The sequence below is a fragment of the Chamaea fasciata genome, unplaced genomic scaffold (assembly GCF_029207755.1).
Source record: "Chamaea fasciata isolate MVZ Bird 193981 ecotype frontalis unplaced genomic scaffold, bChaFas1.0.hap1 SCAF_17, whole genome shotgun sequence".
Lineage (NCBI taxonomy): Eukaryota > Metazoa > Chordata > Aves > Passeriformes > Sylviidae > Chamaea > Chamaea fasciata.
This window is the reverse complement of record NW_027094102.1, coordinates 3,060,222-3,075,630: the sequence shown is the minus strand read 5'-3', so window position 1 is coordinate 3,075,630 and position 15,409 is coordinate 3,060,222. Positions and strand designations below refer to the sequence as shown.

Here is a 15,409-nt window from a genome sequence, read left to right as displayed (position 1 = left end):
GCTCCGGGACACCCGCCCGGGCTCCGGCAGCACCGACCCGGCCTCTCCATCGCTCCGTGCCCCGCTCCGGGATGGTGTGACATGAGCAAAGCCTAAAGGAAAGCGGAGTGTAAGGGCACGGGCCAGGCAGGCTCGGCCTGCGCAGGGAATGGGGGATTTCATGGCCCAGCCCTGCCTGCCTGTCCGTCTGTCCCGCCCGGCCGGTGCAGGCAGAGCCCCGGCTCGGCTGTCTGTCCGTCCGTCCGGCTGTGCAGGGCGGCTGTGCCCAGCTCAGGGCAGGGCACGGTCACCGCTCAACACCCCGCAGAGGTGATGCCATATGTCCCTGCCTGCTGCGCGTACGGGCGGCTGAGCCGGTTCATGACCGGGGCAGGAAGGGCTGGCAGCGCCGCGGGTGCCGCGACACACCCCAGGCACGCAGAGCCCGCAGCGCCCGGGGTCGGGGCGGCCCCACCCGGCCCCGGTCGCTCCGGCGGCGCGGGGCCCGCGCTGTCCCTTTAAGGCGGCGGCGCGGGAAGGCGCGCGCGGCGCCTTTGTCACGGCCCCGGGTCACGGCGCGGTCACGGCCCCGCCCCACGTGGCGCCGCCGCCCGCACGGCCGCGCGCCACGCCCCCTGCGCTGATTGGCTGCCTCGCGCCCCGCGGCCGCCGCCGTCACTTCTGATTGGCTGATCCCGCGCGGCCTTTCCCGGCGGGGGCGGGGCAGCGCCTGCCCGTGACACCGGGGCCATCTGGGGCTGCCCCGCGGCCTCCGCGCGTTTAAAGGGGCCGCGGGCCAGTTCGGTTCTGGGGGCCCATGCCAGACCGAGGGCGCATTCCTGGGGATACCCTTGTGGTACCCCGCGAGTGATGGTGATGGCGGGAGGAGGGCTGGGGTTCGCCCTGTACTGCCGCTGAATGGCGACTTAAGGCAGAGGCATCTCCAGATCCTCCTCCTCCTCTTCCTCCTCCTCCCAGATGTTCCCTGTGTCAGGCGCGGAGCGATGAGTCCCGAGCTGCTGCCGGCGTTGGGCCTGCCCTGCCCGGCAGCTCCAGCCCAGCCGTGTGTGTGTCCAGGCAGAAAAACGCCGAGCGCAGCCTGCGTTTGTCTGAGCTCACCTTTCATGCAAGAAACAAAAGCACCAAAGCGCAGCAAATGTGTTTTGACAAACACGAGCGTGTGCGTGTGTAGTATTCTTGCAGTGAGTGCACGGGGTGGGTGTAGATGGGCATCAAACAAGGACAGTTCAATCCGTGAGCTGTTCGCAGCTGCTCAGCTTCCAGAACACTGCTGGGAGCGGTTCCGAGCTGCCTTCCAGCATCACTCAAGTGCTTCCTCGCATGAGCCTGAAGTCTCCACTTGGCTGTGGCAGAGCTCAGGGTCATCTTTGTTTGCTTTCCACTCCCCTCTCCAAAATGCCTGTTGTTCCCTTAAGAAAAGTCGGGGATTATTTTATGTTGATGCAGTTAGAACTCCTCCCTGGGCGCTGTTTTATTTTACATGTGCCATCCTGGTTGCTCTTGCACAGGGAAACGAAGTGTGCTCAGGTGGGGAGCTGTGAATTCACAGCGTGATGTATTTCCTACTAGTGCCTCAATAAAATGTAAAGGTAGGGTGGAGTGTTTCCAGTGATGTCAGCCGGAGTTATATCAGGCCCCAAATGAGACAGAATGGGTTGGAATGACGTTCTGGTGGCTTCAGTGAAGAATTTTCGTTCCAAATACTCACTTTTTATCCCTTCTAGTTGGGAACAAAACCTCCTGAGTGGGGCCCTTAACTAAAGCTGCTGAGCATCCACGTCCCCGTGGCGTTGTTCTCCTCTGTGGCAGCAGAGATCCTGTTCTAACTGTTGGGGAGAAAACATGAGTTTCTGGTACCAAGCAGTTAAAAAAAATACACTTAAATTGAGAGGTTAGTCACCAGAAAGTGGAAACCATGTCTGGTTTTGTTAGAAATAAGACTTGCTTGAAAATAAATATAGAATTATTCACCATGGTAACTATTGCCCTATTGCGTTAGTGCGTATCGATTTAACATTAATCCAAAGACTAATGCTGTGAAATATTTGGACTCTTTAATGGACAACTGTTTAGTTAACCAAGCTTTGGGGAGTTGGGGAGGTTTTTTTGTTTTGTTTTTCCTTAAGGTTGTCTTGAGCACGATTTGACTCTTAAGGTTACTTGTTTCTCAGATGGCTCTTGCTTTTCCATTACATTTCATGAATTTATCCATAGCGCTGCACTGTAATGATCTAAGTGATGCTGGAGTGTTGCAGCGAGGAATAAAAGGAAAGATTTAAATGTGACTGCGCAGGCAAATGCCTGACTTCTTGTCTGGCACTGAGTGAAATTACGTTACAATCCCCGAGTAGCCAGAGCAGACTGATGTGTGCCCATGTCCTTCAGTTTGTCCAAGGATCCCAGATGATCTCAGAGCTCCTGTGTGTCCCTTTCCATGGCTGCAGAGCCGGAGGCCCAGGGAGCAGCCTTGGCTTTCCATGAAGTTTTACGGCAAGCCCAGGAAGCGAAGGGAGATCTCGCAGTTCCAGACTCATCCTGGAGCCGTCTGAGGTGTCTCCAGAGAAAACATGAAAAAGAAGTGGAAAAAAGCTGATCAGTGACAGAATACAGGAGCCAAAATCAACAGCAGTGTGTTCTGGAAATGTCCCACCGATGAGCAGCACTCGCTGCTGGGACAGAAGCTCTGACAAATGCATAGGGCTGGAGGCTGGATGGTGTCATTACAAAGAACAGGGTGAAGCATTTAAGTTAGCTGATGTACTTCTAATTTTTACAAGCCCATCTGGGATGACTTTAATTATTTGTTCTTAAATCATGGTGGAAAAATGCTGGTTATTCTTAAAGCCACATGAGTCGTTCAGATGAAATGGGGATGGTGGTAAACAGCATTTTTAAACCAGCGTCGACTTGCAAACAGTTATTTTTTTCTTTATTTTTAAAGAAGGTTGGGAAGATGTGTGAACTTGCAGCAGCCTGCACCTGAAACGGGAGCCTTTATCCACCAAAGCTTTGTGAACTTGTAAAAACTCCCCCTTGGAACAGGCTGATTCATGGGGTGAGGGCGGGCGCCTCTCCCCCGCTGGGGCTGCCTCTGCCACAGCTCCAGTGCAGCCTGGGCACCGGCTCCTGGCAGTGCCATTGCTCAGGCCACCCCATCTCCTGTCCCTGTGCCCAGGGCTGATGCCTTTTGAAAGGCCTTTTGCAGCAGAGATTGCAGAGAAGGATCCTCCACTCAAGGAACTGACCTTCCCCAGAAGAATAATCCTTTGCTTAGGGCTGCATTCGCTCTCTTGAGACTGTTCAAGGGTGTCCCAACTGTCTTAAAATCAAAGAATTCTGAATCAAACGTGAACTGTGGCCACATCCACATGGCCAAAGAGCTCAGAGGTGCTGCCAGCTGGGATCTCACATGACATGGGGACACGTGCAGTCTTCACCTTAACTTATTTATGGCAGTGCTACGTGTTTGGAGTGCAAAGGATGTTAGTTGCAAGCTGGTAGGCTCAGATAAGCTTCCAGCCACCTTTTCCAGCCAGTCAAGCAAGGTCCTTTGGAAAAGTGTTGCTAATATTCAACTACCAAGTGTTTTAAACATGATATAAAGATATATTTCCAGATAAATAACACTAAAAGTGGGTCGATTGATAAAGCATATCTGAACTGGAATTTGTCTTCAGAATTTTGACCATGTGTGTGTGCCTGGATTTAACTTCCTTGATATCCTTTCTGGGGCTGGTGGGCCCAGTGTCCCTGTGACAGGGGTAATGTTTCTTCACATTTGCACAAAGCATTTCTAAAAATCTGACTGCCACAAAGTAAATCGAGCCCCCAGAAATAACCTGAAGGAATCAGGGTTACCCCTCCTGTGTTACTGATGAGGAAACTGAGGCAGGGAACAAAATATAAAATAGGATTGGAAATGCTTTATCTCCGGTTCTAGCACAGATTTTTTTCAGGTAATTGTCCCTAATCTCCCTGCACACCAACTCCCACCTCTGGTGCCACCCCAGCACCTTCCCCTGCCTTTGGGAACGGCACTTGTTGGATAATTCATGTCTGCCCAGTGCTGGGAAGCACAAACTTCCCAAAGCTCATTTCTATCCGAGCCACACGATCCTCTTCCGTGTTTCCTTTGGATTAGTAATTGTTGGGAGTTACCATCTGCGGAGTGGCAAAGAGTAAAAGATTAAACAACCTGGGAATTCCTTGTTCCTTCTCTCCAGGCATTTTCACAGGACTGGATGGGGCTGCAGGAGTAAAGTACAGGTGGGTATTTCACATTAGTTCGTAGCAGTCACGTAGAAATAAATTCCTTTTATGGGCGGGGAAATAAAGGTTAAACCTTACCAATGGGTGCCACTGTCTGTGACCCAAATTCTGAGACCATTCATCCTCTGTGATTGCTTCAGCTTTGTAGGAATAGGATTTCTGCTGGTTGGTTGCCTGTCCCCACCTCGGTGCATCTTCCCTGCAGCACCTCCGGGGAATGCAGGCCCAGCTGGGGATGCCTCAGATACTCGCAAATCCTAAATCAGAGCTATCAACAGTTGCGGGGAAATGTGCTTTCTTAGAAGATAACTGAAGCTGCCTTTATCTCCCAGTAACAGGATTCACCAAGTATTATAGCAGCTACTTCGCACCGCTGTAGTTAAGCTTGTTTCAGCATTTTCATTATAAACCTTTGTTTTCACAGCTTTATTTCCCAGAAAAAAAAAAAAATCTGTCTTGGCTAAAGCTTAGTACATTGAGCCCTTAGGGAAGAGATGATTTTTTTTTCCTTTTACCTGAATGGGGTCACTCTGTTTTAGAGTGTGTGGTTTGGAACAAAAGTGGGAATGTGTCAGGAATAGTTCCTGAGCTCTGAGCACCACTGGCACCACCATGGGAGCTAATAATGGTGGAATTTTCACTGAGCTCAGCCATGAGCAGACTGGCCCTTACAGGTTTTCCCCCCCCCCACATTTCTTTCCCCGTTTTCCCCATTTTTCTGTCTGAAATGCTGCACTGGGGACTGGCTGTGCGAGATGAGGATGAAGCCCTGTGGCTCCGTGCTGGGGGTCCCCACAGCTGGGTGGGTGTTGCAGATTAAGCCGGACTTTTGGGTGCTTTTCCAGCAGGATGCACAAATCCAGGTGCTTTTGGAGCTGATCTGCAGATCCTCTGCCAGGTCCTGCAGGAGGCTGGGAGCTGGCCGTGCCACTGGAGCCACCTGGGTGGGCTCAGTGCAGGGGATACTTTAAAGAGCCACTGTGGGTGGGTGGGTGCAGAAATATGACCGCAGCACCCCTGATGCAGAAAGGCTGAGAGAGCGGGGCCTGTTCGGACTCAAGGAGGGATGACTGAGAGGGGATCTGAGCAATGTGTGTAAATAGCTAAAGGAAGGGTGCCAAGAAGATGGACCAGGCTCTGCTCGGTGGTGCTGAACAAGAGGATTCAAAACGGATGGCCAGGAATTTCCACCAGAACATGAGGAAGAACTTTGTTCCTGTGCAGGTGAACGAACACCGGACAGATCTGCCGCACAGGGTGTGGAGTCTCCCTCGCTGGCGATATTCCAGAAGCCGTCTGCACACAATCCCGTGCCCCGTGCTCTGGGATGACCCTGCCTGAGCCGGGCGGTGGGACACCAAGGGACCCACGGTGGTCCCTTCCAGCCTGACCCGCTCTGCGGTTCCGGGGGTCCCGCGCCCCCCGGCAGCTGCCGCCGCCCCGCCGGGCGCGTCCCGGGGGGAGCGCACCGGGAGCTCCCCCGGCCCCGGTTCCGGCGGCGGCGGCGGCGCGGGGAAGGGAAGGGAAGGGAAGGGAAGGGAAGGGAAGGGAAGGGAAGGGAAGGGAAGGGAAGGGAAGGGAAGGGAAGGGAAGGGAAGGGAAGGGAAGGGAAGGGAAGGGAAGGGAAGGGAAGGGCAGTCCCCGTCTGGCGCTGACGTCACGGTCCCGCCCGCGGCGGCGGCGGCGCGGCCGCGTCCCCGTGGCCGTGAATGAGCGCGGGGGGCGGGAGCGGAGCGGAGCGGGAGCGGGCGGGCCGCGCTCCCACCGCGCTCCCACCGCGCCGCGCCCCACAAAAGTGCGGGGCTGCCGCGGCCGGGCCCAGCGCTGCCGCTTCCCCGGGCCGGAGGGGCGCGGAGCAGCCGCGGGGCCGAGCGGAGCCGCTGCCGGGGGCGCTGCGCCGCGCCGGGTTTTTTATTTCCAATTTCTGATCGCAGCTGCATTTCCCTCCCTCCGCCCCCCCGCGCCGAGGAGGAGCCCCGGCTTTATGTGGTGCTGCCCGGGGAGCGCTCGGCGGCCGGGAAGTTCTTTGTGTCGCCGTCGCCTTCCTTTTTTTTTTTTTTTTTTTTTTTTAAATTTTTTTTTTTTTTTTTTTTTTTTTTTGGTGTGTGTGTGTGTTTAAATGTATAACTTCATGGGGCTGAACAGCACGGCCGTAGCTATTCAGCCCAATGTGTCCTGCACATGCAACTGCAAAAGGTCTTTGTTCCAGAGCATGGAGATCAGTAAGTACCCGTGCTGCTGCTCCCGGGGAGGGTGCGGGAGGTGCCCGGGGTGCGGGAGTGCCCGGCGGCGCCGCCGCGGGCGGGGAAGTTCCCGCGGGGGCTCCCGGCGGCGCCCGGGACCCTTGGCTGCGATGCGCTTTCCCGGAGTGGTTTTCCTCCGCCCTCCGTGCGAGCCCCGCTCTCTCATCTGTTGCCGCTGGGATGTCGGTGCGGGTGTGACACGGCGCGGGCCGGGCTGGCGGAGCTGCCCGGGATCAGCCTCCGCCGGGCCGCTCCCCGCCGGCACCGGGGCTGAGATCCGAGCTCTTCCCCATCGCGGCTCCATCACCGCCCGCGTCTCGCCCTTTCCCCGCGGTGCCCCTGCCCGGCGCCTTCCCCTCCTGCGGGGGTGATGCTGCGGGCCCCCCGAGCCTCCTCCGGGGGTCTGCGATTTATCCCCGTGTAAATCACCCTCGCCTCGGTACCGGGGGGGGGGGGAGGGCACCGCGGTCCGGACACCGGGGTAGGGTTTGTATTTGGGAACCTGATCCCCCCCGTCTCCAGCCCCTCGGGGCATTTTGTTCCGAAGGGCGATTTGGGTTTTTTCATTAATATTTTTCAACCCTCGCAGAAGTAGCAGTGAGGGTAGTGCCTGACCTAAATATCCACCACTTCTCTATGTGCTCTTTCCCTCTTGGAAATGAAGTGCATGGAGGTGAGAGAAGGAATATTACTGCTGAGGGGAAAGGAATGAGTTGGGTACTTTGGCAGTTTTAAGTAAATGGTATTTTCTGTAAAGGGAAGGTTTTCAAGGCATCCCAGACCGGGAGGATTGTCAGGATTGTGCCCTGCTTAGCACCTTGTTCAGTGCCGTGAAATCCAAACCCTGCGCAGACTAATGCAAAATGGCCCAAAAGGAAAACTTGGGAAAGAGTCTGGATTTTGCATATATTCCTGGCACTGCGACGGGGCAGGCTGGCGCTCAGTGCGTGCAGGGAGCGCCAGCTGAGCTGTGCCTGTTTCTGCTAGCACAGGATCTGCCCCGTTACCTCCAGCGGGGCTGCAGAGCATCTGTCCCTTGGTATTTTGGATGGCTTTTGTCCAGTGTCATCTGCCTTCTCCTTCTCCAGCTTCATCCTTGTTTAATTCACGTGTCTGAGTCCCGGAGAAGGTCTGCAGGCGTTTGTGTACCGGGGACTAAAATGTGTTCATTCTGAATTTTAGCATAAACCATACCCTTTGTACTGTATGCACTTTTAATCTTGATTTAATCTCATTCGTGTTCAGACAAAACTAAGCTGGATTTGCCTGATTTTATTAACACTACCGGTACTGAATAGACCATTATTCTTCCCTGACTTTAACAGGCCGGGCTAGATGTGCATACCAATAGCAGTGTATAAATAATGAAGATACAGTTCTTTTTTTGTGTCAGCCAGTTGCTGAACATAAACTGTGTCCCACAGAACCCCAAGGATGAGAGACTTTACTTTGTGTCTGATCAAGGCTCATGGTTATGATAAAAGTTGTGAATTAAAATGTGTAATGCCTTTTGAAGAAAAAGCTTCTATTCCCGTCTCACTCTTGGCATGAGGTTTTGTTGGAACAACTCAGGCTTTTAATTTCACTCCTTGACTTTTTAGAAATAGCATAGTTTATAATTTTTTCCCCCATTTTTTTTTTCAGCATATGAAAAGCTCGGTAAGAGGCAGGTGCTGCTTATGGAAGGGGGTTGTGAGAGACAGGGAACAGTGAATTACACCGGGGGAGACCTTGCCTGGATTCGGCTCTGTGTGTTGTGGGAGCCTCGTGCCTGATGCTCCCGAGGTCCTTCCCTGACTTGTCCCCTGCCCTCCGTCAGCTCTGGGGTCCTGACACTCAGGTGCTGAGTTCCCATTAGCTCCGGGGAGCCTTGGACTGAGCTCCCTCATTGCTGCCCTTCCTTATTTCATGTTGGGGTAGGTTTCTTATCACCAGTGTTATTATTTATTTCCTGCTGATGGCGGGCAGCATTCGCTCACCTCTGTGCTACAGGAGAGCTTTGGTGGCCCTACAGGAGCTGTTACCTGATCGCTTCCTCCACCTGGCTCCGGTGGAAAGGGCAGAGCTGAGTCTCCCCTTGAGATAAATCCATTCTGCAGCGTTCTTCCTCCTCCAGGCGCTTGATTTTGTGTATCTTTCTGATACGACTTTGAGGGAACCTCAAAGAGCAGCTACCACCAGACGCTCCTTCATTTTTCAGCCAAAATTTTTCAGTTACCAGGCAGGAATGCCTGGGGAGAGCGGCACGGGGAGCAACACGCCGACTCCTCTGATTTACAACCCTCTAAATAGGTTAGCTGTCCAAGCGATGCCCAAACCCCTTTTCCTCGCAGGCTTTATTCCGGATGGCGGCTGCGGCGCTGCGGTGGAGGAAGCAGCTGGTTTCTGTGTGTGGCGCTCCCAGATTAGGATTATAAAAGGGTTTTTTTGGGGGCGGGGGCGCGAGTCTCGCCCGCCGCCGGGCTGGAGTGCCAATATGCCGGGCGGTGCTAAGCAGCCAGACGTCTGCGGCAGTGGGCTCTAATCGCCTCGGCTGGGTGAAGGAGGTCAGGGGTGACCGGCGTGGCGGAAGAGGCTGTAAATAACTAATTATTTGGCGCGGGGAGCGGAGCGAAACGCCGTGCCTGCCTCCCCACCGGGCACCGGCACCTGCCCGCCCCGGCCGTGCCGGGGACACGGCTCCCGGAGGGTGCGGGGGATGCCGGGCGGGGATGCCGCGGGCACCTGGGCATTCCTGCGGGACGTGGGAGGGCAGCTCTGTCCCGGCTGGGTGGCTCTCGGCAGAGGCTTTGCTCGTGCAGACACTTGGGCCGTGCAGGAGTGGTATCCGAGGCGTTTGGGATTTTTTGGGAGGTGTCGTTGCATCTCCCAGCAGTCGAGGCCGATCCCCCCCCCCAAGTGCAGCGCTGTGTCTGGCTGGGCCGAGTGAACCGTGAGAGCAGGTTCCTGTCCAAGCCAAGACTTCTAGGTTTTCACATTCTTTGGTTTAATAACAAACCAAATGCATATGGCTCAACCAGGCATGGCATCTCCTTTCCACTCTCATGCCGCTTTTCTGGCAAATGCATTTCTTCCCTGACGCTCTGTCATCGGCAGTTATGGCTTATTCCAGGGCAGAGTGGATAAGAACCACGTGCTTCTTTATTCCCCCCCAAAGTTTTCCTCGTGGAGGGAAGCCAGAGCTGCTCCCAGCGTTTCAGCAAGCCCGGATGTGCTTGCCCAGAGGATGTTCAGTTTGTGGCAGCTCAGTTTGACCTCAGCCAAACCGGGGAGTTCCCTGTGCCTGGCTCTGAGCCGTGTGTCCGTGACAAGCTCCGCTTTTTGCCGAGTCAGCGTCCCCAGGTATGATCCTGGAGGAGCAGAGCGTGGGTGGCTTTTGCATTTGGTGGCCCAAGAGCTGTCTGTGTGTGCCCTTGGCCATCCCAGGGGAGCCAGACATTCTGCAGTCCCAGCCCTGCGGGCCCCGTGTCTCATACCCTCAGCCTGGACAGCACAGGGGTCTTTGTTAAAATTGCAGTTTCTTTTATGGCCTCAGGTAGTGATTTTAACCTTATTGTTTTATAATTGATGTCAAATGGGAGAATGAAAAGACACAGAAGGGGAAATGCAGGGAAAATTGTCCAACTTTGTTTTTTTCCTGTGGGTGAACACCTGGATTGTGCTGTGCTGCACAGCGGGGCTGGCACACGGCACCAGAGGTGATCCTGTGTAATTGGAGGTGATCATTTGTAATGCCAAGTGGAGGCAAGACACGGTTCATTCTTCCTTTTCAGTCAGTGTCAGGGTGTTTTCAGAGGAGAGTGTTTGCTGCAGTAAGTCCTGTTGCCTTCTGGCGTGGAGACATCCTCCACCCCCTGAATGTTTGTCTCCGTAGTGTGTTTTCAGATCCTCGTTGTGAGAACACCAGCACTGAAGGGTGTGTGGGGAACAGCAACCATGTTCTTTTCCTTAAAGCCAGGAGTTCCCAAGGTAGGGTCTGGGATTACCTCTAAATTTTTGGGATATTGCATTAGCTGCTACCACCGCTTCCTTTGTGAATGGAGAGAAGAGCACCCACAAACACACGTTCTTACTTTTGTTTGCTGTTGCTTACCAAATATGCTCACAATTTTAGATTTCTCAGGCTGAAGTTGGTGGTTTGATAAATCCAGTTTTAGAATTAATTTGTAAACCTAAATTATAAGTGCAGAGGCATGAGGAGACTTTTCCAAGGGAAGTACCAAACTACATGGTGTCGCTAATAGAGGGTAATTACAATCCAGCTCCTTTCCTGAGTAACTCAGTGTACAGTCATGTCTGTCGATATTGTTTCATTCAGGTAGCAGCAGCCATCAGAATTTGCTAAGCCTAATGAGTGTGAAAAAGAAAAAGGTCATTTATTTGCAATGGTGTCTCATGTGAAAACTGCCAAGCAGTTTGTTTCCTGGAGGGAGATCCCGTGCTGGTGTGTGGTTTGTGTTATCAGATCCCTCCCATTCTCTGATACACGGTGCATCTGCTCCTGGCAGGTTTTATCAAAGTGATAAAGCCTGGCTGGAGAGCTTTGGTGAGAAGAGAGGTACAAGGGCCACTTTGCTGCAATGAAGTGGAAACTTGGTTCACGCCATGAGCACACTCCCAGATGTCCATAAAGCACAGGCATCACTGGTGTCGACAGGCATGTTTTTATGCACTGTTCTTCCTGTCTGTGTGGCTGGATTGCTGGGTGATTATTTTATAACTATCTGGGGTGGCAGGAGGTAGGTCACTCGGGCAGCTCCCAGGTGAGGAAATCCATCCCAGACCTGCTCCATCTGCGAGCGGCACGGCCAAGTCCGGCACAGGGAGGAACAGGAAGGAATTCTATGGTAGCAGGATCTGACCCCTCATCTCCATCCTCCACAACTGATCAGTGGCTGCCGTGTTGCTGCTTCCTTGCTGCAGGGAATGCAGTAGTGGTCTGGGAGCTCCTCCAGGGGCCATGGGTGAGTGTGGGGTGCAGGGGAGCGGGGCAAGGGCGATCCTGGCACTGAGCATGGGAACAGCTCCCTGAGGGCCAGCACCTGGAACCTGGACACAGTGCTGAGAGCTGGAGAAACCCTGCACACACACCTCTGAGAGAGCTGGAGAGACCCTGCACACACACCTCTGAGAGCTGGAGAGACCCTGCACACACACCTCTGAGAGCTGGAGAGACCCTGCACACACACACCTCTGAGAGCTGGAGAGACCCTGCACACACACACCTCTGTGAGAGCTGGAGAGACCCTGCACACACACACCTCTGAGAGCTGGAGAGACCCTGCACACACACCTCTGAGAGCTGGAGAGACCCTGCACACACACACACCTCTGAGAGCTGGAGAGACCCTGCACACACACACCTCTGTGAGAGCTGGAGAGACCCTGCACACACACACCTCTGTGAGAGCTGTAGAGACCCTGCACACACACACCTCTGTGAGAGCTGGAGAGACCCTGCACACACACACACCTGTGAGAGCTGGAGAGACCCTGCACACACACACCTCTGAGAGCTGGAGAGACCCTGCACACACACACCTCTGTGAGAGCTGGAGAGACCCTGCACACACACACCTCTGAGAGCTGGAGAGACCCTGCACACACACACCTCTGTGAGAGCTGGAGAGACCCTGCACACACACACCTGTGAGAGCTGGAGAGACCCTGCACACACACACCTCTGTGAGAGCTGGAGAGACCCTGCACACACACACCTCTGAGAGCTGGAGAGACCCTGCACACACACACCTCTGTGAGAGCTGGAGAGACCCTGCACACACACACACCTCTGAGAGCTGGAGAGACCCTGCACACACACACCTCTGTGAGAGCTGGAGAGACCCTGCACACACACACCTCTGTGAGAGCTGGAGAGACCCTGCACACACACACACCTGTGAGAGCTGGAGAGACCCTGCACACACACACACCTGTGAGAGCTGGAGAGACCCTGCACACACACCTCTGTGAGAGCTGGAGAGACCCTGCACACACACACCTCTGTGAGAGCTGGAGAGACCCTGCACACACACACCTCTGAGAGCTGGAGAGACCCTGCACACACACCCCTCTGAGAGCTGGAGAGACCCTGCACACACACACCTCTGAGAGCTGGAGAGACCCTGCACACACACACCTGTGAGAGCTGGAGAGACCCTGCACACACACACCCCTCTGAGAGTTGGAGAGACCCTGCACACACACACGTCTGTGAGAGCTGGAGAGACCCTGCACACACACACACCTCTGTGAGAGCTGGAGAGACCCTGCACACACACACCTCTGAGAGCTGGAGAGACCCTGCACACACACACACCTCTGTGAGAGCTGGAGAGACCCTGCACACACACACCTCTGAGAGCTGGAGAGACCCTGCACACACACACACCTCTGAGAGTTGGAGGGACCCTGCACACACACACCTCTGTGAGAGCTGGAGAGACCCTGCACACACACCTCTGTGAGAGCTGGAGAGACCCTGCACACACACCTCTGTGAGAGCTGGAGAGACCCTGCACACACACACACCTCTGTGAGAGCTGGAGAGACCCTGCACACACACACACCTCTGAGAGTTGGAGAGACCCTGCACACACACACACCTCTGTGAGAGCTGGAGAGACCCTGCACACACACACACCTCTGAGAGCTGGAGAGACCCTGCACACACACACACCTCTGTGAGAGCTGGAGAGACCCTGCACACACACACCTCTGAGAGCTGGAGAGACCCTGCACACACACACACCTCTGAGAGTTGGAGAGACCCTGCACACACACACCTCTGAGAGCTGGAGAGACCCTGCACACACACTTCTGTGAGAGCTGGAGAGACCCTGCACACACACACCCCTGTGAGAGCTGGAGAGACCCTGCACACACACCTCTGAGAGCTGGAGAGACCCTGCACACACACACACCTCTGTGAGAGCTGGAGAGACCCTGCACACACACACCTCTGAGAGCTGGAGAGACCCTGCACACACACCTCTGAGAGCTGGAGAGACCCTGCACACACACACCTCTGTGAGAGCTGGAGAGACCCTGCACACACACACCTGTGAGAGCTGGAGAGACCCTGCACACACACACCTCTGTGAGAGCTGGAGAGACCCTGCACACACACCTCTGAGAGTTGGAGAGACCCTGCACACACACACACCTCTGAGAGCTGGAGAGACCCTGCACACACACACACCTCTGAGAGCTGGAGAGACCCTGCACACACACACCCCTCGGAGAGCTGGAGAGACCCTGCACACACACACCTCTGAGAGCTGGAGAGACCCTGCACACACACACCTGTGAGAGCTGGAGAGACCCTGCACACACACACCTCTGAGAGCTGGAGAGACCCTGCACACACACTTCTGTGAGAGCTGGAGAGACCCTGCACACACACACCTCTGAGAGCTGGAGAGACCCTGCACACACACACCTCTGAGAGCTGGAGAGACCCTGCACACACACACACCTCTGTGAGAGCTGGAGAGACCCTGCACACACACCTCTGAGAGCTGGAGAGACCCTGCACACACACACCTCTGAGAGCTGGAGAGACCCTGCACACACACCTCTGAGAGCTGGAGAGACCCTGCACACACACACCTCTGTGAGAGCTGGAGAGACCCTGCACACATGCACCACCAAGGGCTGACAAGTTTTCAGTACTTGAGGGGGTCTCAGGGTGCTCTGTGTGTATGTGCACACAGGCTTAAACACATCCCTGAAACTTAATTTAGTAATACAGGAAAGTGGCTCCAAATGAACTGGTTAATGAAGTAGTTGGTAACCAGAGAAAGGAGTTGTAGGGTTTGGGCTTCTTTTATTTTTTTTTTTTTTTGTTTGTTTGTTTGTTTTTTAAAGCAGATAAATTTCAGCTGTAAGAATTTATCGTTCAAATCAGAGGATTTGGGGAGCTATTGAGAGTAAAGAGAGCTTTGATGATTTGGCAAGGAATACAGCTTCTAAGGCAGCACTTTGATCTGCGTTTTAAATGCTTCTTTGTAATGACAGTTTCACAATTTCTTTTCTCATTTTGAGTCAGTTTTGCAGAGGTATGTTTTGAGAGAAAATAGTAACAGCACACATTATTCTTGTTGGCTTTGGAGCCAGCTAGAACTTGTAGTTCATCCCAGATCTTTTGGCTACCGTGGTAAATTTATGATTGCACCAAAAAGGAAATTAGTAAAGATGTTAAATATTATCAAAGCTTTGCAAATCTTTTGAAATCTCTCCGGTGTGAAAACTAAACTTGCATTAGCATTTCTGCTGTGGTGTGTTGAACAGTGTTTATCCAAGCATCCACCTAATGCTGCAGGTTCCTGATTTAGCTTTTTTTTTTTTCCTTCTGAAGGACACACTATTGTTTAGCACATGCATCCTTTCAGTCTTGCATTGCACCTGAAACCTTGGCTCTAATGACTTGAGCTTTCTAAAGACAGCCCCGCTGGGAACCTTTTTCCTTCCCTTCTACCTACAGCACCTCCTCACATTAACTCTTGTTGGAGGGAGAAGGTTGTTGGTACCTGCATGTTCCTATACAGGAGAGCTTGATGCGTTAATTTTTGTAGTATGGAGAGGGGTAGGAATTGGGAATGTTTTCTACGGTTTTAATTTAAATTTTCCATAACATCTTGAATCCAGTTTGGGGAGAGGTTTATGCCTCCCGTTGGAAATCAGCAGCCTCAAGCACGAGAACAAACAAGCAGGTTTTCCTAAATCGGTTCAGAGCTGTGTGGCAGCTCTTCTGCTGCTGGTTTTGGCCTCTCCTGAGCTGTGGCTCTGATGAGCTGTGTGGCAGCTCTCTGCTAGTGGAGCAGGTGTGTAAAACAGGGCACACATTTCATTTGCAAGGTAAATTGGCCCAGGAAGTTGGGTCTTCAGTACATGCA

General features: G+C 53.8%; 1 protein-coding gene across 3 annotated transcripts in view; it reads left to right on the top strand.

Moving 5' to 3' along the window:
- The first annotated feature begins 6,362 nt into the window (after window positions 1–6,362).
- The window catches only part of PMEPA1 (prostate transmembrane protein, androgen induced 1), a 47,522-nt gene continuing 38,475 nt past the window's right edge, over window positions 6,363–15,409 (top strand). For 2 of the 3 annotated variants that reach the window (XM_066199211.1, XM_066199210.1), the window contains exon 1: window positions 6,363–6,491. In XM_066199211.1, coding sequence (XP_066055308.1) covers window positions 6,389–6,491 — 103 coding nt within the window. In that variant the 5' untranslated portion in view covers window positions 6,363–6,388. The remainder of the gene's footprint in view (window positions 6,492–15,409) is intronic. The other variant, XM_066199212.1, reaches the window with a different exon arrangement.